At 38.9% G+C, this 17,189-nt stretch overlaps 1 protein-coding gene across 1 annotated transcript; it reads right to left on the reverse strand.

Moving 5' to 3' along the window:
- Window positions 1-759: 759 nt before the first annotated feature.
- On the reverse strand, window positions 760-16,060 carry LOC110899759 (protein HOTHEAD). Its single transcript, XM_022146648.2, has 5 exons — window positions 15,786-16,060; window positions 14,618-15,259; window positions 13,677-14,062; window positions 1,434-1,900; window positions 760-974 (listed from the first exon to the last, which is right to left on the reverse strand). The coding sequence occupies exons 1-5, from the start codon at window positions 15,886-15,888 to the stop codon at window positions 914-916; spliced, it is 1,659 nt and encodes a 552-aa protein (XP_022002340.1). The 5' UTR covers window positions 15,889-16,060; the 3' UTR covers window positions 760-913.
- Window positions 16,061-17,189: the final 1,129 nt, after the last annotated feature.

The raw sequence follows: 17,189 nt of genomic DNA on the forward strand, positions 1-17,189 counted from the left end.
ATGTCGCTATCAGGGTGATGTCAGCCTTGATTGCAAACACATGTTTGTACATAGTATAAATAGATCTCACCTGATAGTGATCTATTTCATCAAAGCATTGAATGAACAGATTGTGGGTGATTAGGTTGAAGGGGAGTGTAATATCATTCTTGTAATCTTTTGATTATAATCATCAATACAAGTTTGATATCTTTCTAAATTTTTGTGTTCACCTAAAACATACAAGTTAAAACTCATATCCTAACATAACCCGTATGGGCTTGCAGTTAACCTAAACTAGTAAGTTCTATTTTATAAAAAAAATCTGGGATTAAATCATCCGAATATTTAAGATATTCGGTATAAATGGGAACGAGGGTTACAGAGAAGGTGCTTTATGAATGCGTTGAACGGCGAAGAAGGCATACTTGAGGATGAAGCGATTGTTACGGCCTGTAGTGAGTACCAGATCATCTACAACACCCAGTTTGCTAACGTTGCAACTTGGAGAATTTGAGAACCCGGCTTGTATAATTTTGAGAACAATGTGTTGTCGTTTTTGTTTAAAATTCGTACCTTTAGTTTTTATTTGAAATGTTATGCTATTTTTTTAACTTGCTATTTTATTTTGTAATCAATTTTTTTAATTAGTTTAAATATGATATAAAAAACAAAAGAAAATGGTTGAGTGATAAATTGAGGGCTTTATTCTATTGCATGGGTGTTATTAGAAAAAGGCAATAGAGCCTCTTGTCTACGTTACACAGACGTCATGCTAAAGTGGCGCAATATAGCCTTATTCCATGTATCCTTACATTACAAACTTATTGAAATCTAAATCATTCACACCAAAACAAAATGAGTATACCACCATTAAAACCGACAAAACAAAATATTAAAAATAAAACCAGTATTTAAGAAATAGAATGCCCGGTCAATTTGCAAATCGCTTCTCCCCTGCGATCCTTTGGGACAGTATAGTAACTCCCATGTATCTGCAATAAATGAAAACCAGATAACCATAACGCCTTATTGTTAGTTAATTAACACACAACAATACATGATGTCATGATCAATATACCACTAGAGATAACCAAATTTTCCAACAAAAGTTTCCAATTCAAAAAATTTGGTCATAAATTTCAACCATTTTCCTACGCCAAAAATTCCGACATGATAAAGATTGGAAATTCGTCGGGTTTTTATCTTGTTTTTTTATTAATAAAATTAGATTTGGTTGGAAATTTGTAGGAAATATTTTTGTCGAAAATTGGTTGGAAATGGAAGTATTTTTTTGTGGGGGATTTTAGTATTTTTGTCGAAAAGTTGTTAATAAATGTTTTGTTGGAAAATTGGTCGGAAAATATTTCCCACTAGTTTTTCAAACGAAACAAGTGTTGATGGAAATTCGTCGGAAAGAGCCTTGTATGTTTTGAATATCAAAATAAAGATACCTTCCAAGCATCAACAAGCTAGCTTGAGGATTAGTTCCCGGAGAGTTAAGTAAAGTCGACCCGTCAACAACACGAAGAGAATCGACACCAAGAACCTTATACTCATCATCAACAACCTTCCCGATATGACACCCGCCGTGATAATGCCATATAGTTCTTACAGTGTCCTTGCAATGTTGTTCTAAGGAGGTGCTTGTATTACCATGTGCATTCATGTTATAGGGTATTTTCATGTTAAGATCAAGAATATCCTGGGTTGTCATGTTGGCGAGCTTGTAGTTTGAGAATGCTTCTGAATTAACTGTTTTTAGGATGGTTTTGATCCCCTTCACGCATTTCTGCAAGTCTTCAGGTTCGCTAAAGTAGTTAAATGTTACAGATGGGTTGTCAGATGCATTACGATTTACAATCGTTAGGTTACCCTTAGATAAAGGGCCATTAGTCTTTTCATATATGAAACCGCCCTCCTGCAAGAAATTAAAAACAAAAACAAAAAACAAAATAAAAGAGGTGAGATCTTTAATTAAGGCCAAATAATTAAAAAAAACAAACACAAAAAAAAGAGGTCAGATCTTTAATTAAGGCCAAATGATATCTAAATGCAAGAAATTTCAGCTTTTACCATTTTATGCAACTATGTGGTTTTTATTAGCTTCAATGTATTCATCTTTAAAGTTCTAATCGTTTTTATATCAATTTAGTGGATTGGTCCAGACATTTTTGTAGGTCCCTTTTCTCGGAGGATCGAGAACAAACCTAAACCTTGTTATACTAACCCACTAGCGAGTGCGGAATCCAAGCTAGCGGGCAAACCGGGATGATGCAAGAACAAACACAAGAACACACAAAGTTCACCGATTAACACCACTGTATTAATACGTATGAAGGTTTACGGTTACAAGCACAATGTTTACAATCTTGTTTGCAAACTCTCTAAGATGTGTGTGTGTGTGTTTTCCAGCAGAGTTTCTATAACTCTCCAAATGTGCATCTATCAAACACTAACACACTGCATGGGTATTTATACCCATACACAGCAGGTCTTGGTCGAAGGATCGATAGATGGTCCGAAGGATCATCTGTCGATGACAATGTGTCCGAAAGATCAGCATGGACATCGAAGGATCATCCTTCGATGCCTAATGGTCGAACCATGGTCGAACCATATCTTTCGAGCACCTCGAAGGATCAGTTGGATCCTTCGAGGCTATCCTTCGATCCAGACAACATTATGTTGTCCAAGTCAAACTAGGAGGATAGTTTACTTGGTCAACTTACAGACTGACTTAGGACATCGTTTACATACAGACCGGATACAGACAAAGTACAGACACAAGTGCACCAACAAACTCCCCCTTGGTTGTAGCTTTGTCTTGATCTTGTCTTGATCTTCTATAGATGTAGACCTGTCTTGAACTTCGACGGTCTTTGGTCTTCGAGTTTCCAAAACTCTGATGTCCTTTAAAGTCTTCATTGTCGGAGGATCTTCAAAGTCTTCACGTCTTGAAAGCAGAGAGTGTACCAACAAACTACCCGTATTGTGTAGGAAGTGTGTTGACAAACTCCCCCTTAACATAAGCTCCCCCTTGAGTTATGCTCGTGAAATACTTTAACTTTATGAAGTGAGATCCTTGTGGTGTTGAGGATGGTCAGCGGCTACTCGATCATCTTCATCAGTTGAGCGCCTTCTCGTCGTGTCTTCATTCCAAAGCTTGTCGTCGACCATGTTCTCCTAGCCTTTAGAATCTGCACATGCAAGAAATCTAAACGCGTAATGAGAACAACTGCTTGGAACATAGTATAAGCAAATGACACACGAATGACCATGTCACAATCAAACACCGTCCGACAGTTTGAAAGTTTAATAAATTTGTCAATTTAAGTCTTTAACTTTCAAAACATGCAAATTTTCGACCGTTTATGAAGATTTAGTCAATTCGGTTTTCGTTCAGGTTTCAGGTAACGAAGACTCGAGCTCCAACATCGTACGATCGAAAATAAAGTAGAAAGAAAATCTTTTTGGCTTTTATAAAGTTTATATTAAAACACTCCTAAAATCTTTTTGGTATTTTTGAAAGTAAAAGACAACAATTTAAAATCCTTTGAGTGTTATCAAACGACATCACCGCTAATGTCGTGCTGATATGCACCAAACGACGAAACTGTTTAAAAAGAAAACAAATAAAAGTTAAACAGTAAATAAATATATACAAACATTCTTTTTGCGAGTTTCGAGGGTAAGAGAATCATATCAGTGTACGGTCATGCCAAAACACTCTTGTTGTTCAGTTAGTTAACATTAAGATAAGCATCCTATAACAATTATCGGTATTGTTGTCCACTTAAACTCAACTTATCAGATGTAATCATGGCGAGGGGATACGTTAAGGTATGATTTATACTTACCGACCGGTGTTCATCCACATCACGACACATTCCCGTATCAAGGTATGCACGAGAGTTCATCTTACCGGTGAGTATACCGATTATCATCTGTTTGACCGTATAAATTGTGAGATACTCACTTATTTTGATTTGAAAACAAGTCCTATGTGATATAATCACTTATTGATGAGGAACTTGATTTTCGTATGCATGAGGGCACAGGTGCAAGTCCGTGAACAGGTCAGTACTTCCGTACAGCAGAGAGACGAACTTGACACCCGGATAAATGTGATATTTTATCACTTATTTGTTTTGGACATGTGATTGTTTATCACTTATTGAGGTCGAATGCAGTATGCAATATGTACACGTATGTATAGTATCATGGAAGATCTAGACTTGCGTCCCCGTTATTTTTCGGTAAAAGATACACCCATGATACCCAGATGATAAGCAGCATAAAGACCGAATATCTCAGAACCTCGGCAATCTATCAAACGAAATTTCGGTACTAAGACCATATGCCAATGAATGGTTCCCACCTGGTCTTCAGTCGATTAAGATTTATATCACCCTGCACACTTTAAAATGATTGTGAGCCTACCGATACATCTTATATAGAGCTGCTTATCGTTTTTCATTTAAGGTTTAAAGAGGTTTGGATAGACCACTGATGTACTATCATTTTCTCTTTTGCTCGCCAGGAAACTCATTTTTGATTTTCTATTGTTTTTGTGTTTTTGAATTTTTCGATGTTTTTGTATTTTTCGATTTTTGGATTTACTCCCCCTAAAATCAACAAACTAAGATAAATTTAAAAACACACAAAGATATTTACAAAAATGATTTTCCGATGTTGGTTTACTCTTGCTTGACCTTAATGCCATTTACCAATAATAAGAAGTCAAATCTAGATTTGTCAAAAGCTTTGGTAAATAAGTCGGCACGTTGGTCATCGGTGTGGACCTTAACAACATCGATTAGCCTTTTCTCAAAGCAATCACGTATGAAGTGATATTTGATTTCGATGTGTTTGGTCTTTGAATGCTGCACAGGATTTTTAGTGATATCTAAAGCAGCAGAATTATCAACGTAAATAGGAGTAGTTAGGAATTCAAAACCGTAGTCCCGCAATTGTTGTTGGATCCAAAGAACTTGTGAACAACAACTTGAGGCAGCAATGTATTCAGCTTCGCATGTTGATGTAGCGACACACGTCTGCTTCTTGCACTGCCAGGTGACTAAGCGATTTCCTAAAAACTGACATCCAGCCGTTGTGGATTTGCCGTCGATTTTACATCCGCCAAAATCAGAATCACTGAATGCGACCAAGTCAAAGTTATTATCCCTAGGATACCACAGACCGGTGTCTGGATAAGCCTTCAAATAACGAAAAATCCTTTTGACAGCTGCAAGATGTGAGGCCTTCGGGTTAACTTGATATCTGGCGAGCAGGCACGTTGGGTACATTATATCTGGCCTTGATGCTGTGAGGTACATAAGGGATCCGATCATCGCGCGATAGTATGAAGGACTAACAGGTTCACCCTTCAGGTCAGGAGTAATTCCATGATTAGTTGGCAGTGGGGTACCAATGGGCGTTGCATCGGACATCTGGAACCGGCTCAAGATGTCTCCAACATATTTAGTCTGATGGATGAATATCCCAGACTCCGTTTGTTGTACTTGTAGGCCCAAAAAGAAATTCATTTCCCCCATAGCACTCATCTCGAACTTATCCTGCATGATGCGCTCGAAATTCCTACACAAAACATCATTAGTAGAACCAAATATAATATCATCAACATATACCTGTACCAGAAGAAGATCTCCATCTTGTTCTTTGATGAAGAGAGTACAATCGATAAGACCTCTTCGAAAACCGTTCTCCAGCAGATATGTAGATAAGGTTGCATACCAAGCTCGTGGCGCTTGATGAAGACCATAGAGAGCTTTGTTGAGCAACCAAACCCGATCGGGATGGACAGGATCTTCAAAACCAGGAGGCTGTTCGACATATACCTCTTCTTCAACCACACCATGTAGAAATGCACTTTTGACGTCCATCTGGTAAACCTTGAATCCTTTGAATGACGCATAAGCCAGAAAGATCCGAATAGCTTCCAGACGTGCAACTGGTGCATAGACTTCGTTGTAGTCGATCCCCTCAATCTGACGAAAACCTTGAACGACTAAACGAGCTTTGTTTCGAATAACTACTCCACGGTCGTCTTTCTTGCATTTGAAGACCCATCGAGTGCCAATCTTCTTGTAGTTCTCAGGTTTTTCAACAAGCTTCCAAACACCCAGCTTGTGAAATTGCTGTAATTCTTCCTGCATGGCTTCAACCCAAGCACTGTCTTTCAATGCTTCTTTCCACGACTTTGGTTCTTCTTGTGACACGTAGCACGCGAAGGACCAGTCATTCTGTTGGCCAGATTCTCTTATAGCTGAATACAAACCAGCATTCCGGTTGTTTCTCAGCTGATTACGCGTCTGCACTCCGCGATGGACATCTCCTATGATATTCTGCTGTGGATGGGTATCGTGAATCCTCATTTCAGGATTATCCGGTACACGAGCATTGATACCCAAATTATTCAAATTAAGATCAACAACCAACTCCACGCCAGGAATGTGGTTAGAGGTGGATGCATTCCCTTCAGCAGTATCGATATTCTGCGTATGAGGTGTATCACCAGAGGCACCTTGAACAGGAGCAGCTGGAGCTGAAGATCCTTCGGCTGCATCATGATATTCATCATCTTCAGAAGAGTCATTATAATCAGCAGCATCTTCATAAACCTCATTTTGAACCATATTGTTGACTGACGAAGAAGCTTGAGGGTCAACAACAATAGGTCTAACCAATGGCGAGACAGCAGCGTTGTCACTTTCCAACAACATTCGAGCCGCTGCTGATTCTTCGTCAAAGGTTGGCAGTTTAAAGGAGTCAAATAGCCCATCATAATCGAACATCCACGGATCACCCGGAGCCCTAACAGGACTCGTGTACCTTTGAACCCTAACTTCGCTCCATAGCTCAATTTTCTTGGTAGCTAGATTCCAAACACGAAAATTCGGAGTAGCATATCCGAGGAAGAAACCCTCGATAGCTCGTGCACCAAACTTTCCATCCGGCTCAATCATAGTACAAGGAGCACCAAACGGTTCAAGGTAAGAAAGATCCGGTTTCCTTCTCTGAAGGAGTTCGAAGCAAGTCTTGCCATGTCTCTTAACTGTAAGAACTCTGTTCAACGTGTAGCATGCAGCCGATACAGCCTCTCCCCAGAATTGAATAGGGAGTTCCGACTCTACTAACATTGTTCTTGCAGTTTCAATAATAGTTCGATTCTTCCTCTCAGCGACACCATTTTGTTGTGGAGTATAACGAGAACTGTACTCATGAAGAATGCCTTTAGAAGTACAAAACTCATCCATAACTTGATTCTTGAATTCAGTTCCATTGTCGCTTCGGATCCTTTTCACTTTCAACGTATAGAGATTCTCCAACATTGTAAGAAGATCCTTGAGGATGCCAGGAGTTTCACTTTTGTGTGCCATAAAGGATACCCAAGAAAATCTAGAGTAGTCATCAGTAACTACTAAACAATAGGCATCACCAAACGTTGTCTTGTGTTTCATAGGTCCAAAAAGGTCCATATGAAGACGTTCGAGAGGCATGCTAACAGTGTTGATTTTCTTCAAAGGGTGAGACTTCTTTGTTTGCTTCCCTTTTTGGCATGAGACACAGATATCTTGTAGATGAAAACTTCTCACAGGCACACCATTCACAAGATTATTTTTCACCAAATGGTTCATCTTTCTCAAGTGAATGTGTCCCATTCTTCTGTGCCAAGATATTGACTCCTTTTCCGTGGCTTTTGAGACAAAACAAGTAACTTGTGCAGATGTTGTAATCGCTTGGCTCATGTCGAGAATATAAAGATCATTAACTCTCGGAGCCGATAAGAGAATCCATTCTTGTGGAATTTTGAATCCAGGTTTCAGCACATAGCAGCCAGCGTCATCAAAAATCACTGAGAACTTTTTATCGCAGATTTGCGACACACTGAGAAGATTGTGATCAATTTGCTTCACATAATTGATCTTGTCAAAGCACACGATACCATTGGAGATACTTCCTTCTCCAGTGATGTACCCGCCTTTATCACCCGCAAAAGCAACATACCCTCCTCTGATATTTCTCACGTCGTATAGGAGCCGTAAGTCGCCAGTCATGTGCCTGGATGCTCCACTATCAACAATCCAATGACTATTAATAGTTCCTCCTAGAACATCCTGCACATGTCAAATAAACACATCAGTTGAGAATGGGGACCCAAGCCTTAGTGGTCTTGGGTCGTCCCTTGGCATCACGATACGTAAGCTCTATCTCTTGATGGTTTTCAAGAACAACTGCTCCCCCTGAATTGTCACCCGACTTAGGTAACCAAGTTTGTCTTTGCCTACCAGTTTTTGAAGATTCTGGTTTTACAGGTTGTGACACTCTTGGTTCCTTTTGAACTGTTTTAACTTCAGATTTTAAAGCTTTTTCAACAGTTTTTATGTTCTTACGTCGTTGTTTAGTTTCTTGTTCTTTTACAGTTCGTTTATCTTGTTTAGGTGAAACTGACCGACGTTGAGGGTGAACTGCTTCAGGTGGAGCCTTTTCAACCAACTTCTTCTTTGGAGCATTTGGGCAATTTCTGATAATGTGCCCAATTTCTCCACATTTGAAACAAGTTCTCCTTTCAACAGACTTAGGAGAACTTGATCGACTACCAGATGTTGAGCTTGTAGAACCTGAGGTACTTGCTTTTTCATCACACCCGTTTGTATGTTGGGTGTAATTGTTATCACTGTTACGTTTCAAAATTTTGACTTGTTGTACAAAATCAGTGTTTGATTTGTTTTCAAAAGTCTCAATTTTATCTGTACCTTTTGATGCTACAAACTTAACATCTTTTCCTTTCTTCATGTAACGAGCTCCTTTTGATTCAACTTTAGCCTTTGGCTTTGGAGCTTGTTGAGGTTGTTTACCCTTAGAAGCAGTAGGTTGTCGAGTGGTTGGAGATTTTTGATTACCAAATTGTTTCCTAATCTCAGCCTTAGGAATTGGATCACATTGTGTTACCACAATTCCTGGAAGTGTTTTTCCCAAAAATCTGTTTGTATTGTCTTCAAAGACTTTGTCAATCAAAGATTTATTTACATTCTTAATTGGAAAAACATGATCTGAGTAGATTTTATTATCTCCAACCAAAGTGTACAACACATTACTGCTTTTAACAGTAGACACACCTGTCTCATCAACCTTGACAGAATCAATCACTTGCTCCTTAACAGATGGAACATCAGGAGTATCAGGATCACAAAGGATGTGATTCTCAATGGGAATGACAACTCCTTTCATCTTGTTAAGTGAGTTATCCTGTTCACTCACATCCACTTCTGGTTCATCATCCGATGACTCACAGTCCTCGATGATTGGAGGACTTTGTTTCATGGATGTTGAAGCTTCCTGTTGCTCTGTGGATGTATTTTCAGAATTCTCCGGTTTGAACCCTAAGCCAGTAGAAAATTCCTCAAAGTTCAAAGGCACACTGGGTTCATACCGGGGCATTTCCTCTTCATCGGGCATCTTGGTATAGTTGTCCATCAAAGGGGGTGGACACGCCTTATACCCTACACCTTTCACGTTACCTTTCAGTTGTTGAACGTCTATGATGTGATCAAGCACAAATCGGGAGTTAGAATAACTATCCAATTTCTGTTTGATCGCATCATGCTTGCATTGGGCAATGGCTAATTGCTTCTTAGTTTCCTCCACAAGATTAATGTATTCATTTATACTTACTTGTTTGTGGTAAACTACTTTGTTAACCTCGGACACATTTTTCTTTAATGTTTCTATTACAGATTTAAATTCTTTTTCATTCCGAGTTAAAGCCATGTTTGCCTCTTGGCATTTTGACAATTCAATAACCAAATTCTGATTATGACTATGAAGCTTTTCTGATTCAAGCTTCATATCTGCACATGATTTACACATACTAGGAGCAGGAGATTCAGAACTTACCTGACTAGTAGAGGCTGAACCATTTGCCATAAAGGCAGTTTGAAAAGAAAAAGCTCCATCTTCAGAGAATAGCTTTTCCATTTCCGTTGATGTAGCAGCAGCCTTCCTAATCAGAATTGATTTCTGACATTTAAGCTCATCAGCTTCATTCAGTAGCTCCTGTATATCATCATCTCCTTCTTCATTCACATCAGGCTCTGAGTGATTATCCCCAGAAACAGAGCCTTCTTCATCCGAACTGCCCGAATAACCAGAACTGTCATCGCTCCCAGAAGATTCTTCTTTTTGAACCTGCTCGATGACCTTAGCATACAATGCAGTTCCACTTCCCTGATCACCATCACCAAACTGAACTGACCAGTCACATCCTTCATCAGCTTGAACAGCCAAAGCCCGATTGTGATTGGTAGCTCCAGGCTGTCCCTGATTGTTGTTCACTGCCACCATCCTCCGTTCACGGTTTTCTTGTTGGGCATTCACATTAGTCTGGTTTCTGAACGGGTTGTGATTGCCGTGTTTTGTTGGTCGAGTGCACTCACGTTTAAAGTGCCCTTTCTCGCCACAGTTAAAGCACGTGACGGCATTAATATCAAACCCATACTTCGTGTTTTTCTTTCCTTCCAACGAAGTTCTTCCAGTTCGTGCCATGAAATCTTTTGCCCTTCTAACCGCACTAGCAAAAGCCCATTTAATATCCATCAACTCCATTTCTTCCTTGTCGATCTGATCATAATCTTCATTGGTCATGTTGATGTTTCCAAGCTGACCAGCTACCAAACCACAGTAAGCACTGACCATGGTGTTGATAATTTCCATATGTTCCTTAGCAACTTCAATGCTAAGGTGTGAAAGATTTGAGTTGTCGACTCGGATTGTGTGATGACTTTGAGGCTGAGGTTGAGGATTGCTTGTATAGTGAGCTTGCTGTTGTTGTTGTTGAGGTTGTGGTTGTGGCTGTGTTGGAACAGGAATATAGGACCTCGGATCGAATTGAGGTTGTGGTGGAGCAGCTGTTGATTGAGGAAATGGAAAGGAACTCGTATTGGACACAAAAGCAGTTTGAAGCTTCGGTTGCTGAACAGAACTAGCTGAAGGACCAAAACCAGGCAAATACATTTCTGTATTCTGAGGAGCTGGAGCACGCCTTGCTTTCCTAATTTCTTCATCATTTTTATGTTCCAGCTTCTGAATGAACTCATAGATGTTAATCTCATCTAGAGCTTTAGTATGCTTCAACAACTCAATAAACGAGCTCCACTTTGGGGGTAGGGCGTCAGCAAACCTATTCACCATGTCTTGTTGAGTAGCTGCCACCCCATAAGCACACATTTCACTAATCAAATGATAGAAACGTGTGGTCATATCATTCAGAGTCTCGTTTTCCAAAAACTGAAAGGATTCAAATTCTTTCTTCAACAAATCATGCCTAGATTTTCGAGCAGCTGCATTGCCTTCTCCTCTAGCAACTAAGGCATCCCACAATGCTTTCGTGGTCTTGCAATATGAAAACTGATGGTAGATGTCTTTGTTGAGTGCTTGAGTAAGTATTGCATAGGCCTTTTTCTCCAATTCATAAGCCTTCTTGTCATTTTCAAGCATGTTGGCGTAACCTTCTGAAGTGGATGCTCTACTTTCAAGACTTTCATTGAATGCATTGACAAAACACATCCAAAGGTCGGTGCTTTGACCTTGAACATATGTGTGAAAGCGGCCTTTCCATGACGGAAAATCGTTCATGTGGTTCAGCTTTGGTGGACGATTGTTACTGCCTGTTTCACTTTCACTAATCAGAAGATTCTGAAGACTTTGACTTTGATTGGATACCAAAGCCCATTGACACGAACTTATTGATTGTTGTTGTTTTGGAATGGCACTCGTCATATATTCAGCCATCGACATCTGTTTCAGATCTGGTTGTGGATCCGTACTCCAATCCCAAGGACTTGTACAGCTCATCTTGATCAAAAATTAACAAATCACCTACACACCACAAACTGTTAACAACAAACAGACAACAATTGAAAGATCCAATCTGGTCGAAAGATCAAGACTTGTTCGAAGGATCAACAGTGATCGAAAGATGACTGTTGAGTTTCGAGCAAAGTCTTCGGAAGATTCACAATTGAAAGATCCTTATCTTTCGACTGATTGTCACGAAAGATTCACAGTTCGAAAGATCTTTATCTTTCGAATTCTGGTCTCGAAGGATTCACTATGAATGATCCTTATCTTTCGAGATGAATTTGTATCTTTCGGACAATTATCTTTCAAAAAGATTCCAAATACGAAGGATGATTGTATACTTCGAAAGACTACTCGAAGGATGCTAATCTTTCGAGCTGTCTCCAATCGAAAGATGATCTTTCGAAATCGAAAGATATCCTTCGGTGGCTGACTGACACACTGACACTGACTTGACAGGTTGGTGAAAAGTGTGATAGGTTGGTGAAGTACTTTCGGCAGAAAGGATGGTCTGCCAACAACTTTTTCACCAAACTTTTGACTTTCAAAAATTTTTGCCAAAATAAGCAACCTTATCTTCAAGATCTGGTCACCGGAAACAAATCGGAATATGGCCGGAAAAATCAAGGTTTCACAAACACGATTTTTATGTTACCCAAACCGACCCCGAACACTCCCGAAAGGTTTAGTATCCGTTTTTCAGTTTAGAAAAGCAAGAAAAACCACCAAAACGGGTCCTAAACCTAGTGTTCAAACACACCAAAGAACTCGAACAAACCGGTTTTAAACAAGGTAAAGAGCGAGGCTCTGATACCACTTGTAGGTCCCTTTTCTCGGAGGATCGAGAACAAACCTAAACCTTGTTATACTAACCCACTAGCGAGTGCGGAATCCAAGCTAGCGGGCAAACCGGGATGATGCAAGAACAAACACAAGAACACACAAAGTTCACCGATTAACACCACTGTATTAATACGTATGAAGGTTTACGGTTACAAGCACAATGTTTACAATCTTGTTTGCAAACTCTCTAAGATGTGTGTGTGTGTGTTTTCCAGCAGAGTTTCTATAACTCTCCAAATGTGCATCTATCAAACACTAACACACTGCATGGGTATTTATACCCATACACAGCAGGTCTTGGTCGAAGGATCGATAGATGGTCCGAAGGATCATCTGTCGATGACAATGTGTCCGAAAGATCAGCATGGACATCGAAGGATCATCCTTCGATGCCTAATGGTCGAACCATGGTCGAACCATATCTTTCGAGCACCTCGAAGGATCAGTTGGATCCTTCGAGGCTATCCTTCGATCCAGACAACATTATGTTGTCCAAGTCAAACTAGGAGGATAGTTTACTTGGTCAACTTACAGACTGACTTAGGACATCGTTTACATACAGACCGAATACAGACAAAGTACAGACACAAGTGCACCAACAATTTTTGTATAAAGCGGGTACAACATAAAACATGTATACACATAAACTGAAAAAAAAATCACTTTGTTCACTACTACATCCGGATCTCATAACTAGAGACCGTTTTCTTGCAAAACATTTGAAAATCAGAAAAAAATATATATATATATATTAAAAAAAGAAATAAATGTCGATCATAAATCAGTCACAAAGAGGAAAAGACTATATAACAAAATTAAACGTCAATCCCAGACAGATCATAAATTTGTGCAACAAAAGGATCTTAAACCGTCACAAAATTGATTAACCACAAACATTTTGTACAACAATTTCGGTCCTAAATTTGTCACAACCAACATATTTATGAGCTCTTTAATCTTATAAATCATACCTCTGGTGTATAACCCTGATAGTCCGAAAGATTCACGAAGATAACGTTAAAGCCACCAATTGCTTCAATATAGCTACCGAATGGAGTAATACCCGCAACTTGGACTAAAGATCGCTCAACGCCGATAGGAGAAGGAATGAAGAGTACATTTAGTGGGTTATCTGCCATATCTTGACCAACAAAGGGTTGTTCAAGAACAATTTTTATGTTAAGGGCGTCAAGTTGGTCTTTTGGACCTATGCCACTCAACATCAAAAGTTGTGGGCTTCCAAGAGCTCCAGCAGACAATATGATTTCGTTATTCTTTTCACGTTTCAAATATGCAACGTGCTTTGTCCCTAGCGTATCTTCGAACACTACTCCATAAGCCCTTGGCTTTGAGCTTCCTATGCAAGATTGAAATGTAAGAAATGAGTAAATAATTATTATGTCACTATATTCCAAATATATATTTGTAGACATTTGTGTAAATCTGTATCAAGTTGTCGACATTTATATATAAACAAAGGGATATGTATTATATTTTTCATGACTAATTAACAGGAGAATGCCAATTAGGACAAACCATAACCAAAGTAGACTTGTTTCTGTAGTAAACAACAACTACAGGGAATTGGGGATAGGGACAGACATGGACTTTTTCTAAATTTTCACATAAATCATGAATGATGTAATGATTATCAATATGACCCCAAATATTTAACATTCTTTAGAGATGCTTATTTTCGTCGTCTTATCTATTATATGTTTATAATTATAATTGTAACTCATGTCTATCTATTTCGTGGTCTTATCTATTATATGTTTATAATTATAATTGTCACTCATTTCTATCTATTATATGTTTATAATTATAATTGTAACTCATGGCTATAAAAGATTTATATATTTTCCCAATTGTGCTTATGTTGTAGTGTTATCATGACATCTAAATAACGTACCTTTATGCTTAAACAAGACTTTGTGAACCGTTGCGTGTAGAAAAAGAGACAACCCTTCTGGATTTGCATATTGTAGCAAATCGGCAGCCGTATGTCGGGTACCATTTTTATCAAAAATAGCCCCACCCACTTTAGTCCCAACAAGGTGATCATAAGTAAACCCATTGTCCGGTGTGACCCCAGCTTCCACAAGACCAGCTCCAACTGCCGATTGCCAATTTTGCACATCCTGGTCAAAAACCATAACTTTTTCGGTCCACTCGTAGGAATCTTGGATCAAATCTTCATCCTTTAATCTGGCCTCTTTGTTGAATTGTTTTTCACCACGAGAGTAAAAACCAGCGTTGATTGATGTTCCACCACCCAACACACGAGCTCGTCCATTCGCAACACCTTCAACTACAAACTGTTGAACGGGTGAATCTTGTGATGTGTCAAGGAAGTAGAGACCGAAATTTTCGGCCTTGGTGATGTTGGCATCGTTGTAAGGTGAGCCACCGCGTTCGAGTAATAAAACCGAGTAGTTCGCAGATAGGGTGGTGGCTATGGGGATACCGGTGGTACCTCCTCCGATAACGATGTAGTCAAAGAAAGAAACCCTAGGGGCTTTTGTTGCTTCATGCATGAAGGTATAGTTTGGAGCTGTAAAAATGTAATAGGCACAAAACTAAGTTATTAACCACGGTTGTAATCATTTTTATTCTTGGTTATAAAATGGTACAAAATGAAAATGAATGGTAAGTTATAAGAAAACATGAGCCAGCAACATTATCGGTCAACTTTAGAGTTTCGGAAACCAGATAACGTCATATATATTCTGAAAATAATATATACGTATGCATACATATAAAACTTAATTATAAACATAATATGTAAATGTTTTATCTTTTGTGGAGATTTATAATGTTAACAAATTAAATATGGAGTCTTAACTGGTAAATAAATCCAATAAATTAGAATTTGAAATAAAAAAGGATAAAAAAAATTGAAACATGATCCAACAACCCCGTCCGGTCCGCACATCCGACTAGCAACCAACTGTCAAATGAAAGCGGTATAAATAGCATCAGCCAGACCAGTTATGTGGCCGGCTGCTCTATTCCGATTCTGAGAATGTTGGTTATATCATAAAGACGACTTATCAGAAATTAAGACAAAACATGCATACCTAATTCAGCGACACCAAAATTAAATAAGAAAAGAATGGTAACAAGAGTGGTACTCATTCTCCATGAACTGTAAACCATTATGTTACGTTGAGGACAACACATCTATCAATACGTTTATCAAGAACTTAAGATTGTTAAAGTGTCTTGATGCTTTTTGCTTATGTGTGATTTGAAAAGGAGATGAATTGCAAGCTATTTATATGACATTGGGTAGATGATAAAAACAAGAGTAGGTATGCCATAACACTAAAGAAAGAATTTATGTAGGAAAGAAAGAATTTATTTAGATTATAAAAACAAGAGTAGGTATGCCATAACACTAAAGAAAGACTTTATGTAGGAAAGAAAGAATTTATTGCTAAGTTCAGAATGTATTCAACAAATTATATTATATATTTCTAGTAAATTAATACCTTGTCATAATTTTTTTCTTCTCTTTTTCTTGACATTACTTATGACGTGGGTACTCGAAGATTCCAGTCAACAAAGTCAAAGTCAATGGTAATAGTAAAAGTAAATAAACAACGCTGAAACACAAAGCAAGAAGCTGAAAGTCAGAAGCTAGAAGCTCCTGACCCAGAGCTGATGCGCCTACAGCTGACGACAGGAAGGCAAAATTACTGTACAACCTCGGAACTTGAATTTAATAAGTCAAGATGAAAAGACAAACTTTCTATAGAACATAAAGTGTCCGCGAGACACACAAAACCTGAAACATACCCAAAGAGGTAAAGGCCAAACCTGCAAGCAACATCAGGATGGATAAGCTTACCTGAACTAAGCTGATGCGCCAACAACTGATGATAGGAGGGCAAAATTACTGTACAACCTCGGGACTTAATAAGTCAAGATGAAAAGACAAACTTTCTATAAAGCATAAAGTGTCCTCCAGACACACAAAACCAGAAACATACCCAAAGAGGTAAAGGCCAAACCTGCAAGCAACATCAGGATGGATAAGCTTACCTGGACTATACGGTGTACAGTTGGCATAAGGCTCCTTGGGCAGACCAGTCTGCCTATAAAAGAAGAGTCTTGTCCCAGCCAAAAGTTAAGTTATTCTCTCACTCTCACTCTCTAAACTCTTATCATTTCTTTTGCTAAGACTCTCAAAGAACTTGTACTGATTCCTCACGTCGGATCTAAACGCCGGAGCCCCCCTCTCGCGTTATGGCTAACGGTGTTCTTTGGTTGTAGATTCTGATCAAGGAGCTGTCTTTTGGAGTTGATCATGGACCTTCCCCCTGCCATACTCTTGTTGTTTTGACAAGTGGCGCCCACTGTGGGGCTACGCTACTTAGAACAGTTTTCCAGTAGTACAGCCCTGTTCCGAAGTTACTTTCCTTTATGGCCCGAAGGGATCCTCATCCAAAAGAAGTTTTAAGCAGTTCTAGGCCTCGGTC

This window comes from Helianthus annuus, chromosome 13 (genome assembly GCF_002127325.2).
Source record: "Helianthus annuus cultivar XRQ/B chromosome 13, HanXRQr2.0-SUNRISE, whole genome shotgun sequence".
Taxonomy (NCBI): domain Eukaryota; kingdom Viridiplantae; phylum Streptophyta; class Magnoliopsida; order Asterales; family Asteraceae; genus Helianthus; species Helianthus annuus.

What these genes read in the sequence shown, in the direction of transcription:
- LOC110899759 (XM_022146648.2), bottom strand. Translation starts at nt 15,888, where the DNA reads ATGTGTTGTCCTCAACGTAACATAATGGTTTACAGTTCATGGAGAATG. An exon ending in TTTTGGTGTCGCTGAATTAG is followed by an intron (nt 15,260 to 15,785) that starts GTATGCATGTTT and finishes ACATTTTTACAG; the next exon opens with CTCCAAACTATACCTTCATG. An exon ending in ATCAGGGTTATACACCAGAG is followed by an intron (nt 1,901 to 13,676) that starts GTATGATTTATA and finishes AATTTCTTGCAG; the next exon opens with GAGGGCGGTTTCATATATGA.